This window comes from Haliotis rubra, unplaced genomic scaffold (assembly GCF_003918875.1).
Source record: "Haliotis rubra isolate DU_JTF1 unplaced genomic scaffold, ASM391887v1 Scf24, whole genome shotgun sequence".
NCBI lineage: Eukaryota > Metazoa > Mollusca > Gastropoda > Lepetellida > Haliotidae > Haliotis > Haliotis rubra.
The window spans coordinates 1,145,454-1,172,415 of NW_025766447.1; the positions used below are offsets into that span (position 1 = coordinate 1,145,454).

The following is a 26,962-nucleotide window of genomic DNA, read 5'->3' on the forward strand; positions in this document are numbered from 1 at the left end:
AAAAGTCCTGTTATACATATTATAAATTTATATACGACCGTACGGAGTTCCTTCCCAGTCGGTGTCAGTTTCGTCGAAGCTTTTACTGAACAAATACGTACTATTCATCTAAACCCTGTAATAAGAAGACCAGCTTATTTGCATACGGGAGTGGAGAGCATTAGCGCTATTCAGTCGGGTGAGCCGAGTACCAGTGTTGGACCTGTGCTGTACAGGTGTAGTTTGCGTGGATGACTCCCGATGTTCAGGTATGTTAATAATAACAATTTCTGTGTAGGGTGGGGTGTATGTTATTTTCTAATCGTTCATATTTGTCAATGTTTAAATCCTGTTTTGTCAAATGGATATTTTCACGCTATTTCCGCAGTGGATAAATCACGTGCACAATTCATCAGTTTTCTATCCGAGGAAGTTGAATGTTGATTGTTTATTCGTGGTAATTCATCTTACTCCTACACAATGAAACCAGCACCCAGACAATACGAACACAGCGTATCTCTGGAATTATGGATTTCATGGTGACATATCCGACAGATTGTGTATAAAATATTCACAACAAATTAAATAACAACGATAATTTTGATATCGATAACGACATCACTGTTAACGGTAATTATTACACTACATCTCCATTGGTCACGTGTTATACACACTGCATAAGCCTCGTGTACAGTTTCTAACGTCATAACCGTTTATTTGAATATATTCATTAGTTTCACGACAGCCCCAATGGTCTATGACCTCTGTAGTACTGATTGGTTCACTATGTGTGCATATTATCACTGGAATCAGTGTATTATCTAGGTATCGCCCACTCACCTGGAGCATCACGTACTCTGGGGGCTGAACTCCATCATGACCAAAATCAGACACGTGTCATGTGACACCAGAACCTTCTGATGCGTGAACAATAAACCACTCAGAACATGACAACAATGTTGGCACTGCCTTCATTTGCGAAACAAGTATTCATACAATTAACTACACAGCATTCTGGAGACGAGTACCGATACAGTTAACTATTAACAGTCCAGAGCCCAGTTCACGCAATTATTGTTATAGAAGCCGAGGCCAAGACCCGAGTACACTCACACTTAACTATGAAGACAGTCTGGACTCGAATATAGACACACCTGTTAAATGTAGAATTGAGTGCACTTAAAAATAATGTAAACAGCCTGGATTCTAGTACACACAAGCAAACATACACACGCACACTCACACGCACACGCACACGCGCATATGATTATTGCACTTGGCAGATGTCCTTGTAGGTAGACAGTTTGTACACATTGTTTATGGCTGTGAATCGCTGCAGGCAGACATGTTGAGTTTACTTAAACACACGTGGCTATCAAAAGTAACCCGTGTGTCCTCGTTCTGGCCTGGGTACAATGTACACTGGTTGTCCACAAGTTGATGGAATGAGATTTCAGCGTCATTGATACTGGTCTAAGCTACCCACATGGCCCTTACACTCTAAATAGCAAGCTATACCACAGGTAGTACATTCATCTTGATGCAGCTAGTGCGAATAGTTTCTTATTTGTCGGCTTCACCTGGTTGTATGTATATACTACAGATACAGCTCAACATACGCTGTCGTTAGTGCTCACATATACTCTTCATGAAAAGAAACTTGACATGCTGTTTTTTGGAGTTTATTTACTGAGTGCATATAATTGGTTCAAACATGACATCATTGCTTAATTACAGTAAAACCATCATTTTGCAAATTTCCAAAACATGATTATCATGAAAGTGTTTGGTAAAAACCACAGAGGGCTATTAAAGCCACTTGGTCAGAGTAAAATGTCAGTATCTGGTGTGACCACCATGAACATCGATAACGGCCCATAGAAGAAAGGAGATGCCGAATGTTGTCTTGAGGCATGTTTTGATACTCTTGCTGAAGTGCTGCGTGCAGTTCTTGTAGTGTCTGAGGTGGCGGATTACGCTGGCGCAAGCGTCGATCAAGAGTATCGCATAGATGTTCTATGGGGTACAAATCGGGCGATCGAGGAGGCCATTGTAACACATGAACGTTGTTTTGCTGGAAGAAGTCCTGGCAAATACGTGCAATGTGAGGTCGAGCATTGTCATGCTGGAAAGATCCACCGTTGACGTTGATGAAGGGAACGACGTGACGCTGCAAAATCTCGTCTCTATAGCGAACCCCATTCAATACACATGCCACGTCCGGCCATTATGACGGATACCTACCCACACCATGACACTTCCACCACCAATTCTATCGACCTGCTGCACAGTTACCGGTGTAACGTGCGTTCCGACGTCTGTGTACACTTGAACGTCAATCAACTCGTCTGAGAAGAAACTGAGACACATCTGAGAATAAAATTGCCTTCCATCTTGTCCGCGGCCATCTCACTCGTTGTCTGCACCATTGTAGACGTTCAGCCCGGTGACTTTGTGTCAAGACGTTACGTCGAACTGGTCTTCTGGCAAAAAGACCAGCTTTCCGTAGCCGACTGCACACTGTCTGGTCGGAGATTCGGCGCAGTCCAGGGATTTAGGTTGTTGTGGATGTTACGGTCGTGGTGCGTGAACGAAGATGTCTCAACCGGATGTACGATCCTAGGTGGCGGTGGTAACTGTAAGTCGACCTGACCTGGGTCTGTCATTAACACTCCCAGTATTGTTGTATCGGGTCCATAGGTTTGAGAAGGTCTGAGAAGTATCTGGACACGCAGAAGTACCTTGCCAGCTCATGCTGCGATGCCCCTCCTTGTAAACGCCCGATGGCATTCTGTCATTGAGCTTCTGTCAGTCTTGGCATTCTTTTGTCGTCTATAGTGGCTTAAAGCAATGCATGTTGAGTACCGTTGATGTGGCTCTTTAGAGTCTACAGTCTCCAGCTCGGGGTGATACACGATTTCATGATGTGCGTGCATTTCATGTAGGGTGCGTTTTAGCGATTCACTACAAACGTGAGTGTAACGTTACGTTCTGTTCAACGTTTCTTTTTTAAACCTTTTGTCGTCGGCAACCATTCCTCTACATGTTGGGATTCAGCATGGATTTGTTTGTATCAAATATTTTCCTAAAATTCTTATTGTTCCTATGTCAAGTTTCTTTTTTTGAAGAGTATATATACGGATGATGCAGCTTTCTTGTAGTGTTCTTATATTTTGTGCCGTAGTGCTACAATATATACAGCTGATACATCGCATCTTACACTGCCTATAGCGGGCGGTGGGGTAGCCTATTGGTTAAAGCGTTCGCTCGTCACGCCGAAGACCCGGGTTCGATTACCCACATGAGTACAATGTGTGAAGCCCATTTCTGGTGTCCTACGACGTGATATTGCTGGAATATTGCTAAAAGCGGCGTCAAACTAAACTTACTCACTCACTACCTACAGTCAGATATATATACACAGATGATACAACCCACCATACACTCCCTATTGTGTTCATATATATACTGCTGACATTTCGCATTTTACACTACCTATAGTCATACATATACAGGTACCTAAAACCTATATGAAATAAACATATATATATGGTTCTTTGGGCCCGATCAACATAATTTGTTGAAAATATATAAAGTATCCTCTCAAACTTCTCGCTCTGTGATTGTACGAACGCTTCAGTGACTTTCATGCCCATTACTGATGACAACATATATAAATATTGACATAGTGATACCACGTAGAGTGTACATACATGCCAGAATGTTTCAATATTAGCCCGGTCTCACTTCCTCGTCAGACAGAAGTACCCTCTTGATGGATATATGTAACAGTCCTGGATCTGGGTGCCAGTACCCAGCCACAGAGGGCATTCACCTTCCGTATTTACACACCTCGACTGAGATTCGTTTTATCTCTTACGTGACGAATACCTGACCTGACCGCATTACTGACCTCCGTTATTATAATACTACATATTGTAATTCAATATCTGTAGCCACATACATGATGGACACTGGAGAGTGCGTCAGGTCATCCAGTGTCAACATACGTTTTCACGCTGGTATTTTCAGATGTCATCTCATGAAACATGTTTTTGCACACAGTATACGGTATTTTATGGCACGTTATAGCCTGCTTCATGACATAACATAGCAGATGAGATATAACGCACCAGGCTGTAAATATACTGACATGCCACTTTCCACAATCGACATATGACGGGATGGATCATCTGCACATGCCGATACACCATGCACACACATCATGCACACACATCATGCATACACCATGCAATACACTATACACACCGTCCAATAACGCAAAACACACACACACACAATATGATACACCGCAAACACTAAATGATACACCACGCAAATACTAAGTGATACACCACGCAAACGCTAAGTGATACAACAAGCAAACACTAAGTGATACATCACGCAAACGCTAAGTGATACATCACGCAAACGCTATGTGATACACCACGCAAACGCTAAGCGATACACCAAGCAAACACTAAGTGATACATCACACAAACGCTAAGTGATACATCACGCAAACGCTATGTGATACACCACGCAAACGCTAAGCGATACACCAAGCAAACACTAAGTGATACATCAACAAACGCTAAGTGATACATCACGCAAACGCTAAGTGATACACCACGCAAACGCTAAGCGATACACCAAGCAAACACTAAGTGATAGATCACACAAAACTAAGTGATACATCACGCAAACGCTACGTGATACACCACGCACGCTAAACGCTACGCTAAGTGATACACCACGCAAACACTAAGTGATACACCACGCAAAAACTAAGTGATACATCACGCAAACACTAAGTGATACACCACGCTAAGTGAAACGCTAAGTGATACACCACGCAAACACTACGTGATACACCACGCAAATGCTAAGTGATACACCACACAAACACCAAGTGATACATCACGCAAACGCTATGTGATACACCACGCAAACGCTAAGCGATACACCAAGCAAACACTAAGTGATACATCAACAAACGCTAAGTGATACATCACGCAAACGCTAACTGATACACCACGCAGACACTACGTGATACACCACGCAAACACTACGTCATACACCACGGAAACGCTAAGTGATACATCACGCAAACACTAAGTAATACATCACGCAAACACTAAGTGATACACCACGCAAACACTAAATGATACACCGCGCAAATACTAAGTGATACACCACACACACCAGGTTAACACTATGGATACTTTATTCATACAACATATGATACCACCCAGAGTATGACACGCGTGATGCATCATACACATCGTATCCTACACCAACAACCGGTTATATCACCTGGCCAACATCGTTTATCATTGATGTATGTCTCGGATTAGAATACCTAGGTTCGTTAATGAAATTCTCCCCGGTATTCTCACAGAATGTTCACACTGTAGTGTCACTACTGTAGGCCATGGGGTTCAGGAAAACACGTTCACACATTCATAGCTTCAGGGGCCACTTGGCCGCCGCCCTGAGTGACACCACCATTGTAGTTAAGCCTATGTTAAGTGTGGAAGTTACATCGGAACGGGAGCGTTATACCAGCAGCAGATCCATGCGTCATATTACGCATGACTCCAGAATCCTCTAATGTATTCGGCTGAACATTCTGCCTGTTTTGGGATCAGATTAGGAGATATACCGCCAGGCGAAAGTGGGAACAATGACTGTTGATGTGTTAACTGTTGTTATAATTATGTTGTAACAGCAGTCCTGTATTGTGTTATGTTGTGTTTCAGATGCATTGTGATGTCTTAAACATCCTTCGATAAAAAATATTGTACGTGTGACTTTAATTTACTTTTGACAAATATACACTGAAGACCAAAATCATCACAGACATTGCACAAACAACAATTCAAAAATGCTCCAACCACACTTTACAGTTGAGTTAAGTGTTTCTTTTCATCGCAATATTTACCAAAATATTCAAAAAAAATTCAACTCACTGATCAGGTTGACTCCCCACATGGACTGTTACAGCTGTATCTCCTGAATCAATATCATTTCTGATTCCAGTTTCAAACCGATATTACGCGATATTACATGATATTACAAACACAAATAATCCTTTCTTAACATTTATAAAAATAGCAAAAACGTGAAATCTTTACACTGACGTTCGATGAGGTTTTCAAGTTTCCCCTTGGCCATGTGAACGTGAATCACGGCGCCATGCTATGACTACAGCCGCAGTCAATGCCTATAACACGTACTGGCCATTCACGCTGAGGAGTAGCGGAGCCTTTTGTCAAAGATCGCAGTCATGTCAATATCAGAAACACTGATATAATAAAGGCACATTCAGCTGTGAGGGTGGTTTAATACCAGTCATAGGGTGCAGGGGGGACAGGAACACCTCCTGGGGCGACTAGAGGGCCACCGAGTCTACATCTGATTTCTCAATTTACGTCACACTATGGAGACAAGAAAAAATCAAATATTTGTCGATCTTTTATTGACAACTTTAAACCAGAACTCCCGTACAGGAAGGTCGCTTTGCAATCACAGGTGTTAGTGTGACTGAGTAGGTGGAGACGTATTTCCTAACACAGCGACAGCAATTCTGCAGCTTCCTCAACATGCTAACCGTATCGGATATTTAATACATGAGAGCAATCATCAATACAATTCGGGTGAGTTAATTAATACATATACATGCATGATATATGAGTAAGATACTCCACCGAACACATACTTATCCGCAGGTAAGTGTCAACATGACTGTTTAAAAGATTCTTTTCTAGTTTTACCTTTATCTGGCTCAACATCCCCCTCCTCTGGCATATGACGGTGATGCTAATGCCAAGAGTATGACGTTTTTTATGGCCATATTACCTTAGACGAGAGTTTGACGTTTGATACGGCGAGACCATTGCTTACGAGAGTTTGACGTTTGGTATGGCGATATCGGTGATTGTGAGAGTATGACTTTATATATGGCGACAATACTATACAGTAGTTATATTGACGAGAATATGACGTTTGAATGGTAGTCGGAATGTGCAGAATTGATACCCGGTGTTCTCCCCGATGCACCTTCTCGTGAGCTTCGGCCAAAATACCTGCACTATTATAACAGTCCATACATTTCAACTTATAAATGTGTTGTTTCACTTCACCTGGCACCACAGCAGTCCTCTAACTGAATCACGCAATAATCGTTAAGTTTCGCTGTTTTATGCGCATGCTGGATATCATTATTACAGTTCACTGACATGTCCCACCTGTATCTGGCCTATTATTTCTGACAATACAACATGCAGCCATTGTATAAGTCAAAGTTTCCACTCCAGATGTTACAGGAAATCAATAATGTCATCAGCGTCGAACTAATTGTTGCGTCAATGATTTTTGTCTAACCGATCTTAGTGTCTCATTTGTGAGATTGATCAACCTGCACGCCGGCAATTGAGATGCGTGCAACCGCTGCATATACTCTGAGGATTTGGTGATGAATTAAAACATTAACTGATATCGATGTGTACCTGTACGGAGATCAGTTCAGGTAGATGCCGGGCACGTTCAGGTAAGTTCATGCAGGTGTAAGCATGTTGAATAAGTTTTTACAATCACACATATGTATCTACAGGTACAGAAAAATAGCCATGTACAGATATATTTTTGGTACAAGTCCGTATATAAAGGCACATGTAAGATAATTAAATACAGGTGTAATAAATGTAGATTCGTGTATATGCAGGTAGGTATGTAAAATTACACACGCACTCAGTAGGTGCACACTAATCATGTTCAGAAGTGGATACATAGGTATATACAGGTATACATACAGGTGGATGTGTAGGTCTAGGTACATTCTACACCGATGTACATATTCAGGTATTACAGGTACACGTCTGTACGGCGATGCAGTTAAAACCATTCGGACAGGTAACCTCCCTGCTTAACGAGGGGCGGTTGAACAATGTGGAGATCTCGTTCTTCACTACTGCGATCATCTGTCCCTGTCGAGCGCCACCTACAGCACTTGTGGATGATCCCCGTGTATCATGGTGAAGTCAGGCGGAACTGACGGCGTTAATCTGATTGGCAGGGGAGCACTGGACCGGGCAGGTTCAACATGTCAGGGCGGGACGACGTCATGCAATACACCCTGCATTACAGAATACTGATGTTTACACATTCACTGTCCAATAGGTATTAGTTTTTCCTCAATGTAAGTGATAAAATAAGATATGCATGTACCTCCTTGTGGGTAATGGACTAGTCCCGATTTCCCCCCTGTGTAGCTTATAGACTAAACCTATGTTTTTCAGATATTTGAAAAGGGGCGTTTAAAGGCCGTGTCGTCACTGCCTAGTTACCGTTGGCCCAACTGGCACAGAGTGAGAGCCACCTTGCAGTTTTCACTCAACTGGATCCACTGAACAGTAACATCAAGTATAACGTCTACTGGAACATCACGCTCTGTATCTGACACTGGCATGCTCCAATGTCGCAGACGTCACTGAACAGTCCAGCTGAATCCCACTCAGGAATCAGTGGAGCCTTGAAGAAGATCATGGCGGAAGAAGTCGATGACTTGAAGAAGCCATTGTTTTGGCGTGCCGTGATCGCTGAGTTTATAGGCTGTCTGTTGTTGGTGCTGTTCGGTGTTGGAGCAGGTCTCCATGTTGAGGGAACACACGGCCATAGCAGCGTTCATAACATTCTCACGGCAGGCTTCTTCATCGCCGTCATCATCTCGGCCCTTGCCAACGTCAGCGGTGCTCACGTCAACCCCGCTCTCAGCCTCGCTTTCGCAGTCACAAGAGAAATAAGCTTCGCGAGGTAAGTACTGTTCGGTATTTCCTTCTTGTTATAGGTGCCATTGTCTTACCTATTTTATGTGTTAATGTATCGTTTCACACATTACACTGGTGGCCCAGTGGTCTAAGACGTCTCATATCATCCGGAGTTTCTTTTGTTAGCTTCCAGGAGACGATGGTCGCGAGTTCAAATCCAAGATTCGTTGATTGTGTTTAGTTTGTATACACCGTACATTATTTGTGGTTTCACCAACACTTTCATCCGCAAATGTAATCAATCAAGTTAACAGAGCACTACTGTTTCACTGCTGTTAAATCAAACTCACACACTCTGAAATTAATATTGGGCAGCATACATGTTGACATTCTCGACCGTGAAACACGATACTACGTCGAGGGGCAGTTTTGTACTCAGAGGGAAGATCAACGTGTCACTTCTTTTAGCATTGCCTTTATTAGTATGTAGACAATCCCTTTACAGGAGCCATGCGGGCTGCTCTTAGAGGAGTTGCTTCCCATTGAAGCCGGCAACCGCAGCTCCTTGGTTCGAATCCAACCAATCCTTAGTGTACCAACAATGAGGGCGTTCCTATGCTCATCGTCTGGGCCGTTGTCCCCATGTGATGTTTTGGTGGTTCTTGTCATGAAATCATTTTGGATGGTTTATTTCTAGATATGTAAGCTTAATTGGAGTATTATTGCTGATCTGTGCTAACATGTGTATCTGAATGGTTAATGTCGAATCATGCGCTAAAACTAAAACTTAAAAATAGAATATGTATACTGTTTGACCGGCGAGCTCAAAACCCACTCACCTGTTACTTGAAAGGACTATCTGTGTCATCGGTGAAGATGAACTTCAATCTCCGCGGGCGCATTACCAACTGTCTTGAAAGGTAGAAATGTGATATCAGCTTGTCATCTCTAAATCACGAAGGATTTAAAATGCGTTGGCCTGAGTTTCAATTGAGGGGTTGTACTTTGTGTTCTGAGAGCTGTTAGTCGGAGTCTTGGCTGTCAAACAAATGTCAGTCAAACAAACAAACAAACGTCAGTCAAACAAATAAACGTTAGTCAAAGAAAAAAACCTTACAGTTAATGACTGCAGTGAACGACACGGTGAGCGTTGTTCGAGTTAGCAATTCACAAAAACTCATTATGGGTTAAACCTATATTCTGTGCTGTAGCAATGTCTAAATGGTATATAATAAAGATGATTAGCTTACGTTTTCAAAATGTCAAATGATATTAAGCTTTAAGGCGTAGCAACCTGCTGAGTTCAGAACTGTTTCCCTGAAGTACAACACGTGATGAGTTTCTGAAGTGGCAATGGCGAGGAACAAATTGATGGAAACGCAAAAGTTGGATAAATTTTGGTAAGACAATCAGTAGACGGCCACATCAGTTAAATCCATAATCTGGACCAGTCAGTTCAGTGATTGCTATTATGAGCAGCGATCGCCGTCAAGGCAACCAACCAATTCATCCTGACCTGCTACTCAATTAGGACGCCTTTAACAACCAAGATAGGTTGCTAGAGATCAAAATAGAATCTATCTAAATACATACGTTCTTTCAACCTACATAAAACACTACAAATTGAGAGAACTCATGAAAATCATTATAAATTTAACACATAGGGGAGGACTTCCCCCTATCGTTATCACACAGAGAAGAAACTGAAACATGGGAGCATCCATAGAGATGTATGGAATATGATAGGGTTTAAAGGTGTATATTTTTGTCAAGAATATCAGTTAAGCCCGATACACCAATGTTAACGAACAAACCTACATGGATCCAAACACAACAGCCCTAGAGGTCTGCCTCCATTCACTTGCTCATGTTGACAAATGCCGAGCTTGGACGTAGAACATGACAATTGGTGAGAGTTCCGAGATGGCTTCTGTGCCAATGCCAATAGGGATAGTTCTTGCAAAGAATGAATAGAAATGTGCCGGGTGTGTTGCCGAATGGTGACCCAGCGATCAATTGACGTCGCAATCGTTGTGAGGAGCACTCCAAGCCTAGTGTCAGAAATATGATAATCCTACGTCTGCTGGTCCATGAAATTCTGCAGCACTTGTAAATACAGTGGACGAAACCCTTTACATGATAATAAAAACAGCAAGAGCCACCAAACACTCGCCGTATTCATGTGATAAATCTGAAAGAGTGCCCCTCTCCCCCCCCAAGGAAAACCAAGAAAACAAGTTAAAGATATCCATTTAATTATTTGTCAACATTTCAACAAGGTCAAAGAGCACATAGCACATGTTTGGAGCACATTCACATCATTCATTGCACATTTGTTTTTATTTGACATTTAAATATGAGCATATATTTATTCACACATTATGCGACATTTATTCATTTGTCATTTATGAGTAGGGGGAATTTAGTCCATGTTTTGCCACTTCTATGCCAGTTTACATAGCTAAAACAATCTTCTCCAACTCTTCTGCCATTGTTAATGAAGCTGTTCTATCAAAACATGGTAACAAGGATTAAAGAACCTTTAATCTTAAGCTAAAGATGAGTAGGGGGGATTTTGTCCGGGGGGGAATTTTTCCTGGATTCCCGTCAGACACACACGCAAAGGCAAGGCAATCGTGCCCCTGAATAAACACGAGTAAAGGAAATATTCACCATGCGAATATCGATTTTTTTCATTGTGTAGTTAAATACACACACTTCTCATCCTATGTTCGTCACCTACGCCTATCGCCACCTCATCAGCCCACTGGCCTCCTGTTTGGTTTGCATAGCTGGCCTCCCGTCCCCGGTATATCACTGTATCACTGTATCACTGCATCACTGTATCGCTGTATCACTGGCCTCCTCGTGTTTGTATTCCATACCCTATTATTACCATTTTGTTTTAGTGTACCACTGGCCTCATGTTTATATTACACATTCATTCCTCAACATTGTTAAACATGTTTTCTTGGTAGTGCCTCATGTATGTATATACCCACTACCCCCAACCCCCGTACTCCCTACCATTCACCTGATGAAGGAGCAAGCATATTCTCCGAAACGTCGTGTTATTCACAATAAGAAGTTGAAATCCATAAAACTCGATTTTCTTTTTCATTGTTGTAAGATGTGGAAATGTTCTCCTAACGTCTGCTATAGAACCTTGTGAACGTTTTACTGAGTCCATTGAAGCTTAAAGCTTTAAAATCTTTGACTCTTTAAGACGTCTCTGAGCAGAGCTCGTTGCACGATTCCAACTGTGTCATAAGAATGTGAAATTTTGGTGAAATGGATTTCTTTTGCATGCTGTCTTAATTAGTGGAATTCATATCAGTTGAAGGACACACTTTTAGGTCATGTTCAACTAATCTGTCTGTAACATGTCTGTATTGGTCCTGTGAGTGACCTACAAACTGTTCAGTTTGATGTCGATGATCCAGACAATTACTAAGCCACTGCAATGGCCACTGCGCGCCAGCACGCACTTGTCGCACCCACCCCAACCCGCACCCCATTCCCAAAACAGTTTGGACAGCCATGTTTGTCTAACATGTGCGTCATAGGCAGTGAATGACATACGTTATGTGTACATCTGACCTGTGAGAAACAATGTCATCATCAGAGGCACAAGCACTATGATATGTACATAACAGCACCTTGAAAACGTCGAGCTGGCATATTACAACGTCAGCGTGTGTGTTCGTTACGTGATATTTAAGCGTTGAGATTACAAGGTTCTTAATACTGAACTCAAATAGTATATATGTTTAAAAGCTTCCCAGCTAACACACAACGTATTACGTCATTATATCACAACGTAATAACAACGTTATATATTTACGTTGAGGAAACGTTGTGCTTTGGGATCCTTGCAACGTTATAACAACGTTTCTTATAACTTGGTGTCACGATAGATTTCTGTAAAACCTTTCACTTTGAGATTCTTTCTTCACTATTCCGTTACAGCTTCAGAAAACACACGAGCAAAACAACATACAAATTGACGAATAAACATTGAGTTGAATTTCTGCTTTGTTTCTTATGTACTGTTCACTACTAGGAAACTATTCAACTATTAACATTAAATAGAACGTTAAGACAACGAAATATACGTAACCATCAAATAACTTTACCTTGTGACGACGTAGAAATTATGTATCACAACGTCAGGCCGCAACGTTGTGACAACGTAAATGGAGTCCACAGAATAGCGTTGTGACAACGTCGTGACAACATAACATTGTTAGCTGGGTTTCAGCTATCCCACCCTTATTCACAATAATATTGTAAAGCAATGTAAGGTTACATTAGGTCCCCACCAAGTCAGCGAGTACCATCAATAATATTACAGAGACCAGAAATGGGCGTGACACATTGTATCCGGGTCTTCGGTGTGAACGCTTTAACCACTGTTCTGCCCCAACTCTCCTTCCCCATACCTGGTATTGTTCGAATATTGATAAACGGGACTTAACACACACACACACCTCCTCACTCACTCACTGTGGTGATTCCAGTCGTATATCACATTAATATTGCTCTCTCTATCATGATATATTAATAGAGATAACTTCTGAATGATCCCAGTAGCTTAAACGTCACTGACGTCATGTTTCAGGTTCTTCTTCTACGCTGTGGCCCAGAGCGCGGGGTCGGTGGCAGGGGCGGCGCTCCTCAAGGTCATCACCCCCGCCAACATGCACGGCACCCTCGGGCTGCTGCAGCCGGGAAAGTACGTCAGCCCTGAGCAGGCGCTCCTGGTGGAGGTCATCATCAGCTTCTTCCTGGTCTTCGTCATCTTCTCCCTCATCGACAAGGGCAGGAAGGATCTTGGTGGGTCCATTCCATTCATCATCGGCCTCTCCGTCAGCGTCAACATCTTCTTCTCCGTGAGTACACATCACAACAGGACATCGGGCAGGACATGCCATTACGTCTCAAAAACCCAATTGTGATATATGATAATTCTTATAGTTTAATAATTCTTATCAATTGCTTCTTTTTAAAAATAATTTACAGAGACGTATTCTCATGGCCTGAAACAAATCTTATCAAGAGTAGAAGAAATCAGTACCACCTTACTTTCTGAGCTGTGGTAATGTGATCTTTGTCGGTATCCACTGGCATGTTTCTGTTAGTTTTACGAAGACGTAATTGAGTAAATAACAGTATTCTCTTGTTCTGAAACAAATCTTATCTGGAGCAGAAGAAATCAGTACCACCTTACTTTCTGAGCTGTGGTAATGTGATCTTTGTCGGTATCCACTGGCATGTTTCTGTTAGTTTTACGAAGACGTAATTGAGTAAATAACAGTATTCTCTTGTTCTGAAACAAATCTTATCTGGAGCAGAAGAAATCAGTACCACCTTACTTTCTGAGCTGTGGTAATATGATCTTTGTCGCTATCCACAAGCGCGTCTATGTTGGAGATTCCACCTTGTGTATAATACCTGTGTTTGTATCTGGGACCGTATATATTTATACTGACAGTGTCACGTGTCTGAGACAACTCGGGGCGGTGGGGTAGCCAAATGGTTAAACGTTCGAAGACTCGGGTTCGATACCCCACATTGATATAATTTGCGAAGCCCGTTTCTGGTGTACCCCGCCGTGACATTTCAGGAATATTGCTGACACCAATCTCAGCTCTGACATCTCAACATTGACAATGGTGTTGGTGTCTTTCGTTGGTTGGTTGTTGTTTAACGCCGCACTCAGCAGTATTCCAGGTCTGTAAATAATCGAGGCTGGGCTAGACAACCCAATGATCAACAGCATGAGCATCGATCTACACAAATGGGATACGATGACATATGTCAACCAAGTCGGCGAGCCTGACCACCCCATCTCCTTGGTCGCCTCAAGCATGGGTTGCTGAAGACCAATTCTTACCCGGATCTTCACGGGTATGGTGTCTTTAGTCATGTTTGTGTACATGGGACTTCCTCAGGGGTGAGTTGATAAATCTCCTGTTAAGAGAGCGGAGCGTATTGTTACACACACACGCACACACACGCACACACGCACGCACGCACGCACTCACACCCACACATGTACTCAAACACACATCATGCACGTGTGCAATATTCTTGAACACCATATAAAACGGTTTACCTCATGTAAGCTCCACACGTTCTGCAAATCCGAGAGACTATTAACCAACTAGCTACAAAGAAATACTGAATATCAATGGAGGAATGGTCTCGAGACAAGTGACCATACTGAGTCTAATGCCTAGTCTGTTTTACATGCAGATCTATGTATATAAACAGATTCAGCATGCTAAAATGATTACTATATTTTGAATTATGGCTTATAGTGTAAACGTATTCAGCAGCTGGTATCTTCATTATATTTATAGATACAACTGTGCATGATCTTTCTATAAATATTTCAAACGGTTCATACGCCTCTTAATGACAGTTGCTTTATCAGAGTTACATAATGTTAGACCTTAGAACGTAGTCAGAAAAATCCTTATAGACATGTACAGATTTTCCCGATTTTGACGTATTTTGACATCCGATGTTTCTTTAATAATTTATTGAAAAATTACTTGCGTCAGCATGTTTTTGTGACTGGTGCCTTCACCTCAGCCTGTCTTACCCATGTTTATGACCACCTCAGTATTGACACTTGTATCTTCGTCACAGTCTGTGTCTTGTGGTATCTCGATATTGACACTGTGTCTTCGTCACAGTCTGTGTCTTGTGCTATCTCGATATTGACATTTGTGTCTTCGTCACAGTCTGTGTCTTGTGCTATCTCGATATTGACACTGTGTCTTCGTCACAGTCTGTGTCTTGTGCTATCTCGATATTGACACTGTGTCTGTTTATGTGTCTTGAGTGTCTTTCAGAGATTACTGACTTTCCACACTTTTGTTCAGATCTTCTTTTCATTTCATATCGATTTTATTGTCATGCCAGCATACATATTCCACTCAAGATATATTAGTATACCAGCTACCATGTTAATGTGTATGCTTTGTATGGCTGATATGATTTATTGATATTTTGCCATACGTATTTCGAGTGTCTATTCCAAGAATCCCACATATCCTACCTCTTTCATTGGGTATTATGTTTGTGTTGAATGAAGAGCTTAAGTGGCCAACGTTTGTATATCGTCACGAATATATTTTCGGTTCAACGGAAAGTGAATCATGGACGTAAAGATTATTACAGTCAGGAATACGTTAAGCCAGACAGGACAAAACATCCGGATATATAAAGAAATGAAAGCATACATTTACAGCCATATGCCCACTTTATGCCCGAGTAAGTAGGCGCGTCGGTGAACGTAAACTTATATCTCATGTCATGTAACAGTTGAAGCGCTGGATTTGAAATTTTATTAAATTCTGTGAAAGCCTATTTGTTTTTAATTAAATCGTTAGTTTTCACATTTGATTTACCCTCAAGTATACGCGTTTGTTTGATATAAACAACAAAATATTTATATTGTCACAAAAGTAGTAATACCCTGTCGGATATTGTGATACTTCTCTGTGTGTTCCTCACCAAAGGAGGGTTTGTTCAGACTTCCACAAACATGTGAACAATATACACATAATGTGTGTCGTTCCTGTGTTACAAATATGTCTCCTGAATGTAGAGGCATAACAATGGGCCTGACAAACACCAACACTCATCCAACAGAAACCGTTTAATCGAATTCCATCGGTTAATTAAACTCTGTTTACCTGTATATCAAGTTTCAAAATATATCAGCTGTTTTCAGTGAATATAGTTCGGAAGTGTTACACCACGATAAGTAGCGTCTAATGTATGTGCTTGTAATAGTGCGTAGTTTATACATCAACGATCAGGAACGATCGCTATCTGTTTAGCAAGTACCGTTGACAGTATAATATACATGTCATACCATGTGGTATACTGCGACACAAGTATTACATGACATGAACAAAGCCTGCTACAGTTAAGTTCTTGATGCCTGCGTGAAACAGTCCATGACTACTGAGGCTCACTTCACGGTATAACATCCTGCTGGGTAGCGACAAAAACGTTTCTTCACTACTGGGGTGTTGTGTCGAGTTCCCGGGACAACCGTCACATGAAAGCCTCTCCGACCCAGCCTACCCACCGGAATGTTTCAGCACTACCCACCGCGCCATGGCGGTGTCAGTAAGGACTACCGTCTAATTGCTTGCTTTGTATTTGCTGGTCGGGCAATACAATCTAGTATGAGGTTTCTGAAGCGTTGCTGATCGTATCTTATCTCCAACATAGGTCACCTGAGACTTAGTACTGCAATTAACATAAATTCAACTGTGAATATGATTCTATACGTTGGTATCAGGGCAGTTGAGGCCTCTGTTTAACCTTGAAGATGATGTGGTAACTTCTTGCTGAAACCAGTCTTACACTCAGCTGAAGTGCAAGATGAATAGTCCTACCTTTGTTGAGGGGGACCAAGGTCAGTGAGATGATATGGTTTACTTCAAAATAGGTTAACCTGGGGTACCTGTTAAAGGAAGAAACACTACTTTAACATACTAATACGATCAAGCAGATAACCGTTTCAGTAATAAAAAAGTGTCATTTGAAACAGTAAGTAGTTTCAAGGAGATCAAGTTAGGTGCATAAAATAGAAAACGGATGAAGGAGTAATAAACTTCAAGGCAATGCGGGTTTATGTCTCCCGAATATACGATGAAAATAGATGCAAATGTGATCTTTAGTGACCCATAGTTTTCATTGACGAAGAACAGATAGCATATTATCACCATTCAGAAAATCTCATTGACTGTTAACCAACCAGTTACAAGGAACAAGCCCCGGGTTATCATTGGAGGAATGGTCTCGGGATCGGTTGACAGCCTTGTCTGGTTTACACGCAGAGCTATGTACATATAAGAGGGGTGAGGGGTGAATTTAAATTTGTGAAAATTCAGCAGGAGATATCTAAATTTTATGGTACAACTCTAAGTATTTCAAACTCCAGTTGTTTTATCAGATTTACATAATGTTATGTAGTCAGAACATGTACAGATTCAGCATTTTGACGTAGATATGTTTCTTTAAATTTATTGTATTAATTGCAGCAGCATGTTTTTGTGACTGGGCCCTCACCTACAGCCTGTCTTGCTCAGTATTGATACTGTGTTTCGTCCCAGTCTGTGTATAAGCTATTTGAAACTTGTGTCTTCGTTTATTCTTGTGCCTCTTATTTACAGTTGTGTCTTGTGCTATCTCGATATTGACACTGTGTTTGTTTATGTTAGTCCTTAGAAACTTCATTACAGACATGTAAAGAATATCTTGACAATAGACGCATCAGTCAAAAGTATATTGTCTCCTGCCTTTCCCGAGTTTGACGTAGTTTGATATATACTCCTGTGTTTCTTTAACTTCCTACTTTTGCTTGTTGTTTTTACGTTTGTTTGGGTTTTTTTGTTTGTTTTTTTGTGTGTCAGGTGCGCTGTTATCACTTGCTATCATCCCTGAAAGCGATTCATGAGCACATCCGTATGATCTAGTTCAGTCGTACAATGGACTGCTTTGAGCACATATTTCTTATGACAATGTAACGTTTGAGTTTAGTTTGTTTACTTCAATTATGTTGGAGGGACAAATTATCCGTAATTCCGTTGAATGGTATATGTAGTACGACGTACCAGTGTTAACAGTTGGTTAGGTGTCGTAGCGTCAATACTTTTGAATGTCTGGTACAAGAAATAACACATCGCACTGTGCGAGGGCAGCAACATGACGTCACAATGTAGACGTTGGACAAAATCATCTTTGAAAATCCACACACAAACAAAAACAAACAAACAAACAAAATATGAAAATCGATATATTCTAACCCGATCTTTTAATATATAATAGGTATATGATTGCTTTCTCTGTATTTGCTGGTCGGGTGTCTGGCAATACAATCTACACTGTGATTTATGGAGCGTGTCTGATCGCATCATATCTTCTAAATAGGTCACTTTAGACTTAGAAGATACTGCAATTAACATCAATTTGACTGCGAATATCCTGCTATACGTTGGTATATCAGCAGTTGTGACCTGAAGATACTGTGGTAAGTTAACACTGAAAGCATTCTTGCATTCATTTGAAGTCGACGTCAGAAGCCAGATGGATATCCTGAACTTTGTTGAGGAGGGACAAGTTCACTGAGATGATATAGCTGACTTCAAATAGGTTAACCTGGATGCTTGTTGCAGAAAGTAACACTACTTTAACATACTAATACGATCAAGCAGATAACCGTTTCAGTAACAAAAAAGTGTGCTTTGAAACAAAGTACAGATGTAGTTTCAAGGAGATCAAGTTAGGCGCATAAATTAGAAAACGGATGAAGGAGTAATAAACTTCAAAGCAATGCGGGTTTATGTCTCCCGAATATACGATGAAAATAAACTCTGTCAAAAAAAGAAACGCAACCCTGTATTTTAGAGATTTTTGATCTGAAGTTTTAGGACGACACGGCATTTTATTATTTAAGACAGAAGTCTGAAATTTGGCAGAATAATAACCCAGATGGGCATGTTTAAAATTGTTATTTCAAAAGTCATCTCACAGACACCAGTTTGTCACCAGGGGGGCGTCTTTCTCAGTATCTCGTATGAGCACCACGAGCTGCAATCACTGCACGGCATCTCCTTGGACAAGAACGGATAAGACGCCGGATTCTTTCCTGGGGAATGGCTCTCACTCCTCCTGCAGTGCAACGGCGAGCTGTTGCAGCGTCTGTGGCGGCGGCTGACGTTGACGTACGCGTCGATCCAGAGTATCCCACAGGTGTTCAATAGGGTTGAGGTCTGGTGATTTAGAGGGCCATGGCAAGACATTGACGTTGGAATTCTGCAGAAAGTTCATTGTTGCACGTGCAGTATGAGGCCGGGCGTTGTCCCGTTGAAAAATCTGTGTCTGTTGGTCAATAATCGGGAGAAGGTGAAGCTTTAACACGTGGTTGGTGTAACGTTGGGCTGTCAGGTTCCCTGGAACGATCACCAAGTCTGATTTCTGGTTGTATGAGATGATTCCCCAAACCATGACGCTTTCTCCGCCAAATCTGTCCACCTGTCGGACGCAGATGGGCGCAAAACGTTTATGACGTCTCCTATACAGACGCTGTCTTCCGTCGTGACGTTGCAAAGAAAACGTGATTCATCAGAAAACCAGATGCGCCTCCAGCTTTGTAAAGTCCGTATCCTTACGTTGTTGCACCACCTGAGTCGTCGGCGTCGATGTAGGGGCGTAGTACAGGTCCAACAACTGGTCTACAGGCACGTAAACCCGCTTCTTTCAGACGGTTCCTAATCGTTTGAGCTGACACTCTCCTCAAACCTGGTATTTGTGTGGCAGTCACGGTTGGTAGGGCATGCCGATTACGCAGGTGATGGACCCGGATGTACCGATCTTGAAGGGGTCGTGATTCTTGGCCTTCCACTTCTCGGGCGATCGTTGGTCAAATTGAAGTTGTTGTAGCGGCTCCAAAGTCGGGATATCGTTGTTTTGTGAACATTTAGGTGCCGTGCAACAGTTCCAAAACTTTCTCCGGCTTGAACACGACCAATGGCGATATTTCGGTCGGCAGCACTCAATCGTGGCATTTTTAACACAGCTTTTCGGCGACAAATGAATGAATATAATACGAAAGCACATGGGCTTTTATACACCCCTACATTAACTGCCATTTCTTGATTTGCATGTGGTTTTTGTGCGAAGTCACCATGAGGGTTATTTCATGCGTTGTGACGGAATAAGCAATAAAATACACTTATGCGTACAAATGCAGTTGTTTGGATGGTAATCTTCATTAATTACGTGTATAATTTCAATACATTCGAATAAAATTTAGTTTGGAAGCAATAACTTCATTCAAACGAATTTTTTCATATCTGAGGACAGGGGTTGCGTTTCTTTTTTGACAGAGTATAGATGCAAATGTGATCTTTAGTGACCCCAAGTTTTCATTGTCGAAGAACAGATAGTATATTATCACACATTCAGAGAATCTCATTGACTGTTAACCAACCAGTTACAAGGAACAAGCCCCGGGTTATCACTGGAGGAATGGTCTCGGGATCGGTTGAAAGCCTTGTCTGGTTTGGACGCAGAGCTATGTACATATAAACATTCACTTAATAAAACCTACCTACACGACTGTATGACAGGAGGGGTGACTTAAATTTTGAATTATGACTTATGAATGTAAACTCAGACATCTCCTTTTATGTAGGAAATATTCCGTAGGTTGTCTCTACATTTCGTATTTTGTGGGTACAACTGTGCGCCATCTTACTATGTATATTTCAAACAGTTTATGCGTCTGTAATTTCAAGTTTCTTTGGAATTACCACATTAGGCCTTAGAACAGTTTTCAAAACTATCATTATGAACATGTAAAGAATTTTTAAACAAAAGTGTATTGTCTCCTGCATTTCCCGATGTTGACATATTTTGACACAGGTTCTTGTGTTTCTGTAAGTGAAAAACTACTGGCTTTGGTATGTTGTGTGGCGGGTGCACCGATGGGGAAGGGTACATGGTTATCACCCCTTATATCCCTGTCTGAAAGTGATTCATGACCACGTCGACATGTTATGTTTCAGTCATACAATGGACTGCGTTGAGCACGATATTTTAAATATAACACGTGGATACAGATGTATGTGTCGGATGCTGCTTATCCGATGACCACTTTGTAAATAACTTGAAACATTGATACATTTCATGGGTCAGCGGTTACACTGATTGTGATCACATGACAACGCTGTGGCAATCTAATGCGGTGATTGTTTTTCAAACATTATGTAAATATTTAATCGCGAAATACCGCATCACAACATCTGTTCCTTCATTCCTGAAATCTGTATTCGCGCTTGAATGATGGGAGACAAGACACGGCACAGTTGACCGACTACAAGGAGCTAAACAGAGTGACCGTCTCAATCAAGCGGGCAGTCTCCGTGAGTGACATCCCAGGGCCTCCCAGGCCGAGCTATCTCCACGTGCCCCCAGGCCTACCTTCACCCCCGGGACCAAGGTAGTGTTACAAAACCCATTCAATTTGTCAAGCCGATGTGGTCGTGGATAAGTCTTTACGCGAGGGGGAGTGACAATGTCCTTGTAGTTCATGTAAGGGACACTGACGGCTGACAATGTCCTTGGGGTTCATGTAAGGGACACTGACGGCGATATGTAACGACGGACGGACACCACCACCCCTCGGACAATGTTAATTTCATCACATATACCAGTACGTACAGCCATAAAACCTCGGACTGTCACAGGGAATGGTTTACATTAGACATACTTGTCCTGCCTTGAGGGATTATTTGTGTGTGTTTTATTGAACACATCTGAATAGTTAGGAGGTGGGTGGTTATGTGTAGGGGACAAATCCTGAAAGTGTAGTAAAGTTGAGGAGATCGATGGATAGGAAGCGGTGAGATAGACAAAAAGGGAGAGGCGGGTCGTGGTGTGTGCGTGTGCGTGTGCGTGTGCGTGTGCGTGTGCGTGCGTGCGTGTGTGTGTGTGCGTGCGTGCGTGTGTGTGGAGTGAGCGGGAAGGGGGATATGGGAGAATGATGATGGGTGTGTGTGGTGGGGTATGCGGAGGGTAATGGTTGGGGTAGGTACACAGTGAGTGGAGGGGAGATGGGGTGGATGCTGGATGTGCGTATGGCATAATGGGTTGGGAAGTAGGGAAGTATGGTGTGTCTCTGTGTGTGTGTGGGGGGGGGGGGGCGTGGGCGCGTTGTATGTGTGGGTATTTAGGGCTGAAGAGACGTGTGTATGAACCAGGCGTCGATTCGGGCTTTACTCCCAAGTTCATCTTGTTTTTTACTGCAATACTTTCAAGTCTCGCCATGCATTAGCTCTCCATGCCGTCTTGAACATGCTTATAATCATAGCAGACCTTCTTGACCATTCAATCATCTGAGTATTTTCATGGGACTTTATGAGAACTATTAATGTTTTGAATAAACTAAAACATTTTGAGACCTTGACCTTCCCTTGACATTGGAAGCGGTCATGTCAATGTTCTACACGTGATTAGATTCTTTCATCGATGAACGGCGCCTTGCGAGTCTAAACGTCCTCATGACACATTTAAAGATCTTAGTGTTGAACTTTAGACTTATTATGTCAAGCATTCAGCGTGACCTGGGGCGTATGTACTCGCCCACAGCAGAGTATTTACAGTAATATATAACTCATATCTCACATTGACTCGCCAGTGAAGATGCACCGCTATGTGTTGGTCCATATATAACCCTCCGAACCAAACGTTCTGTTTGCATGCATGCAATATTATAATTCTTTCCTAGACTGGTGTTAAGAATAGATATCACAGTAATATATTTTCTGCCCAGCATTGAGACCGTGCCTGAGTCCTAGCTTGGAGTGGTGGTATAGAAGCAAGTCTGTCCAACAGACCTCGCCAATTCGAATGTCTGTAGAACAGAAGAAGTGGATCTACTTTATTGATTTCCGCCATGTTAGTGCACAAGTGTTTTGTAACAGCAATAAAGACTTGATCCAGTGAAATCGTTAACCAATCGCTTTGCCAGATCAGACGCTGACATCAAGACCATCAAGTCTCAATCATAGTAATCGGGAACAGTCGACTCGTATACAGACTGACGTTGTACCTTTGTATGGTATATATAGTTAAGTAATATCAGTTTATGAAGTATATTCCCGCTGAGTAAGTGACTTTTCCGCTCCCTGTATCGTTGTGGACAGACGTCAATGACCCCAGTTAGGAAATGCCGGGCGTCCAGATGTCGGGGCAAGTGTGCTCAAGTAGACATCTGAACTTTCATGTATAGTAAAGGTGTCCCGTTGGCGTAGATTGAACCTCAGTATGAAACACTGGTTTTAGTGACCCACACTAACTTACTTACGGATCACCGTCAGATAGGTAATATAGTAATATAATAACAAACCAATCCACAAAGACACTGGATCTACTGAGGCAACAAATGACATTGGAACAAAACTGTGCCATTAGGCATAGGTTGTCTCAGAAGACACTGGGACACGTATGTTCCAACAGACATTGGGACTAGTCTCTGACCCCCACGTCCTGTCCAACTCATTGTAAGACAATGACCCTTTCTTAGCGGAGGCAAAATGTCACCCAATACCGAAGGGTCCCCATTGTTCGCAGCTTATGTCTTTAAACCAGCACGAGAAGAGAAAGGCTTTGATATTTGTCAAGGTAGTATTCGCTACTCTCGTTGTAGAACACTACGTGCGAATCTGGCAGCTGTTGTCATCTGTCGTGCCTGTCAGCCACGATACTATCTGCGGTCCCGCCATGTCCTGTTTGGTGGGAGCCAGATGTATTCTTGACAGCCTGCTATTGATGTTATAAACTTACTTTATGTAACCATGTGTCACACGATATTGGAGACATTTGCCTGACAATGAACGTTGCTTACATCACGTATCGTTGCAATGTATACGTGTGAGAACGAAAAATGGAGCCGTGAAAGCTGGGTCAGTTTAGATATTTTTTTCTGATTTACGGATTACGGTGATCGACGTTTATCAAGTCTGGAAAACGGAGCTAGTTAACGGTGATAAACGCAGGAAGGTGCCTTCGTCTAGTCATTGCCCAGTAACTTATCGAGTCTTGAAGAGTGGTTGAACAAGTGCTTGATACCACGAGTAATGTCCACGGCGCCAGTGGACGATGGCACACAGACATCCAGTCACAGGCTGCCCACATGTTTCCTGGTTAATGGGAACAGCCATGGCCAGTTCAGCCTGGGAAAACCAACGTGGTCAGGTAACATGAAATCCATTGGAACTCTCGGATCTGGCCTCCATTTGCTGAAATGGTGATTTCAGATCGGTCTTTAAGAACACTTTGCAAACGTTCAAAGAACATTATATTATTGTCGAAACAGTAGCAATATTATTTCTTTAATATCATTATTTAACACCATATTTAAGTACTCTGTTCGAGTGCGAGAACACAATTGAACCTATGAGCGATACACAAAACCTTTCGCATGTGCATCTCGCTTCTTTGGCGATTCTGGTTTATAAGTGAATGTCCTGGGTTTAAAAAGGACCAATTCAAGCATATTTATGATTCACAGCCAACATTTCCACGTTGACATTTTCAATACAATACAAGGTTGTGTCATAGATTACTGCTCATACTATTATTAGGGGCGATGGGGTAGCCTAGTGGTTAAAGCGTCCGCTCGTCACGCTGAAGATTCGGTTCGATTCCCCACATGGGTACAATGAGTGAAGCCCATTTCTGGTGTTCCCCGCCGTGATGTTGCTGGAATATTGCGTAAAACTAAACTCTCTCACTCACAACACTGCTCATTCCATGTATCACAATGATACATTTAGGAATACTCACTCATACTATTTACCTGACCGTTTACCTGGTCTTCTTGTAAATTGAGATCCGTGAAGATCCGGGTTAGAATTGGTCTTCAGTAACCCATGCTTGTCGTAAAAGGCGACTAACGGGATCGGGTGGTCAGGCTCGCCGACTTGGTTTAAGCATGTCATTCGTGTCCCAGTTGCGTAGATCGATGCCCATGCTGTTGATCACTGGATTTCCTGGTCCAGACTCGAATATTTACAGACCGCAAAAATAGCTGAGTGCAGCGCTAAACAACAACCAACCAACCAAACAAACAAACAAACAAAACCCTTGGTTTACCTTTACCTGAATATTTCCAGTCTCCCATGCATAGCTTGAGTATTGCTGACGGTGGTATAAGCATACAGATCCTCAAGACTAATACCTCTGTATTTCCAGGGCCACATCTCCGGTGGGTGCATCAATCCTATCAGGAACTTCGGCCCGGCTGTGATATTAGGAGACTTCAAAAACCAGTGGGTAAGTATCTTTCCACAACTTGACATTTGTAACCAACTGTCACCTGTGATATCCAGAACTCCTTCCGTGGTCTGATGGATACAACTCAGAATGAAATAAGACATTTCTGCGAGAAGTGTTGAGTGTTATTGCTCTAGACTGTTAGATATGTGATGATCGTGGTGATAATGCTGGTGTTGTCTTCAGATCTACTGGGTGGGGCCGATGATCGGCTCTGTGCTCGGAGGGTTGGTGTACGACAAGGTGTTTTCCGTAGCTGCCGAGAAGCATGGACTACTGAGATGTGTTCAGAGCCGCCCTTATGAAGCCGTCAGCATGGACGAAGGACACACCACAGAGAAGGAAATAGAAGTGCGGACAGGAAGTGTGTCCTCGAATGAACTCCCGAAGAAGCAACCTTATTCTGAATCCATCGAGAGAATAGCTTCAGTGTAGGGTCGTGACAAAGACATGACGATAAATACTCGCTTGTACATAGTGACTTTGCCTTGAAGCACACCACTGTCGTCTGCCTATAACCCAGCTCCATGATTCATGGACTTACTGCCACAGCAATACTGTTGGCTGCACGCAACAGTGAGGTGTGCGCATAATATACATATGAGACTCAGTATATTTGGCGGCCATGTGTTTTCTTCGATACCCGGCATTACATAACCAGCTTTCAACACACACAGCGTTACTTTGGAACATATAAAATCACTGCTAGCCAATGCTGTGACACATCCTCAGTCCGTATGTCGGAGCTGGCTATGTGACTAGTCAGTGCTACACCGTCTGGGGATGTGATGGTTGTCCTCGGACTGAGGGAAGGAGTGCTGGAATATCTACTCTGTAGGGTCAAGTAAATATACAGGAGCCGTTGGCCACTCCATTAACTACATCGGGGATTCGTTTGCATACTATTTTTATTCACCGGAGATACGTACATGCTGATGATGTTTTCCCTTCCACTGCTGTTTGATGACTGAGTCATCATCCACTTTTTTCCATGTTGCCGAGGCAGGGGAGATAATCTATATTGTGTACTCAGAATGAGCACAAGCTCAGGAGTGAAGGCTTGACGCCCAATCAGTATTCAGGTGTGTCAGCGTATGTTATCGGGAAGCAACACCCAAAGAAATGTATGTCATGGGGATTAAACCTTGAAACAAAGAGCAATACTAATAAAATAATCAGGGTATCATCTGAGATTCATACCCACGATCCGCACTGAGTGGTCACTGAATTATCAAAGACTGCTACAGATCACTGTGTCTTGAGGAAGTGTATTTCTTTCTCGTATTTCTACCCTTAAACAAGATATTTTTGTAATTTTTCATGTAATAAACTATTTTCTTACTTAA

General features: G+C 42.2%; 1 protein-coding gene across 4 annotated transcripts; it reads left to right on the forward strand.

Moving 5' to 3' along the window:
• Positions 1-25: 25 nt before the first annotated feature.
• On the forward strand, positions 26-26,962 carry LOC124278602 (aquaporin AQPAe.a-like). Of its 4 annotated transcripts, none has more exons than XM_046714345.1 (5): positions 26-248; positions 8,280-8,793; positions 13,369-13,639; positions 25,536-25,616; positions 25,803-26,962. In XM_046714345.1, exons 2-5 carry the CDS (start codon positions 8,456-8,458, stop codon positions 26,049-26,051), a joined length of 939 nt encoding a protein of 312 aa, XP_046570301.1. In that variant the 5' UTR covers positions 26-248; positions 8,280-8,455; the 3' UTR covers positions 26,052-26,962. The 4 variants fall into 4 exon arrangements, with proteins under 4 accessions (XP_046570301.1, XP_046570302.1, XP_046570300.1 ...); XM_046714346.1 differs by lacking the exon at positions 26-248 and adding an exon at positions 6,515-6,638; XM_046714344.1 differs by lacking the exon at positions 26-248 and adding an exon at positions 6,760-7,531.

What these genes read in the sequence shown, in the direction of transcription:
- LOC124278602 (XM_046714345.1), top strand. Translation starts at nt 8,456, where the DNA reads ATGTCGCAGACGTCACTGAACAGTCCAGCTGAATCCCACTCAGGAATC. An exon ending in AGAGAAATAAGCTTCGCGAG is followed by an intron (nt 8,794 to 13,368) that starts GTAAGTACTGTT and finishes GTCATGTTTCAG; the next exon opens with GTTCTTCTTCTACGCTGTGG. An exon ending in GAGACTTCAAAAACCAGTGG is followed by an intron (nt 25,617 to 25,802) that starts GTAAGTATCTTT and finishes TGTTGTCTTCAG; the next exon opens with ATCTACTGGGTGGGGCCGAT.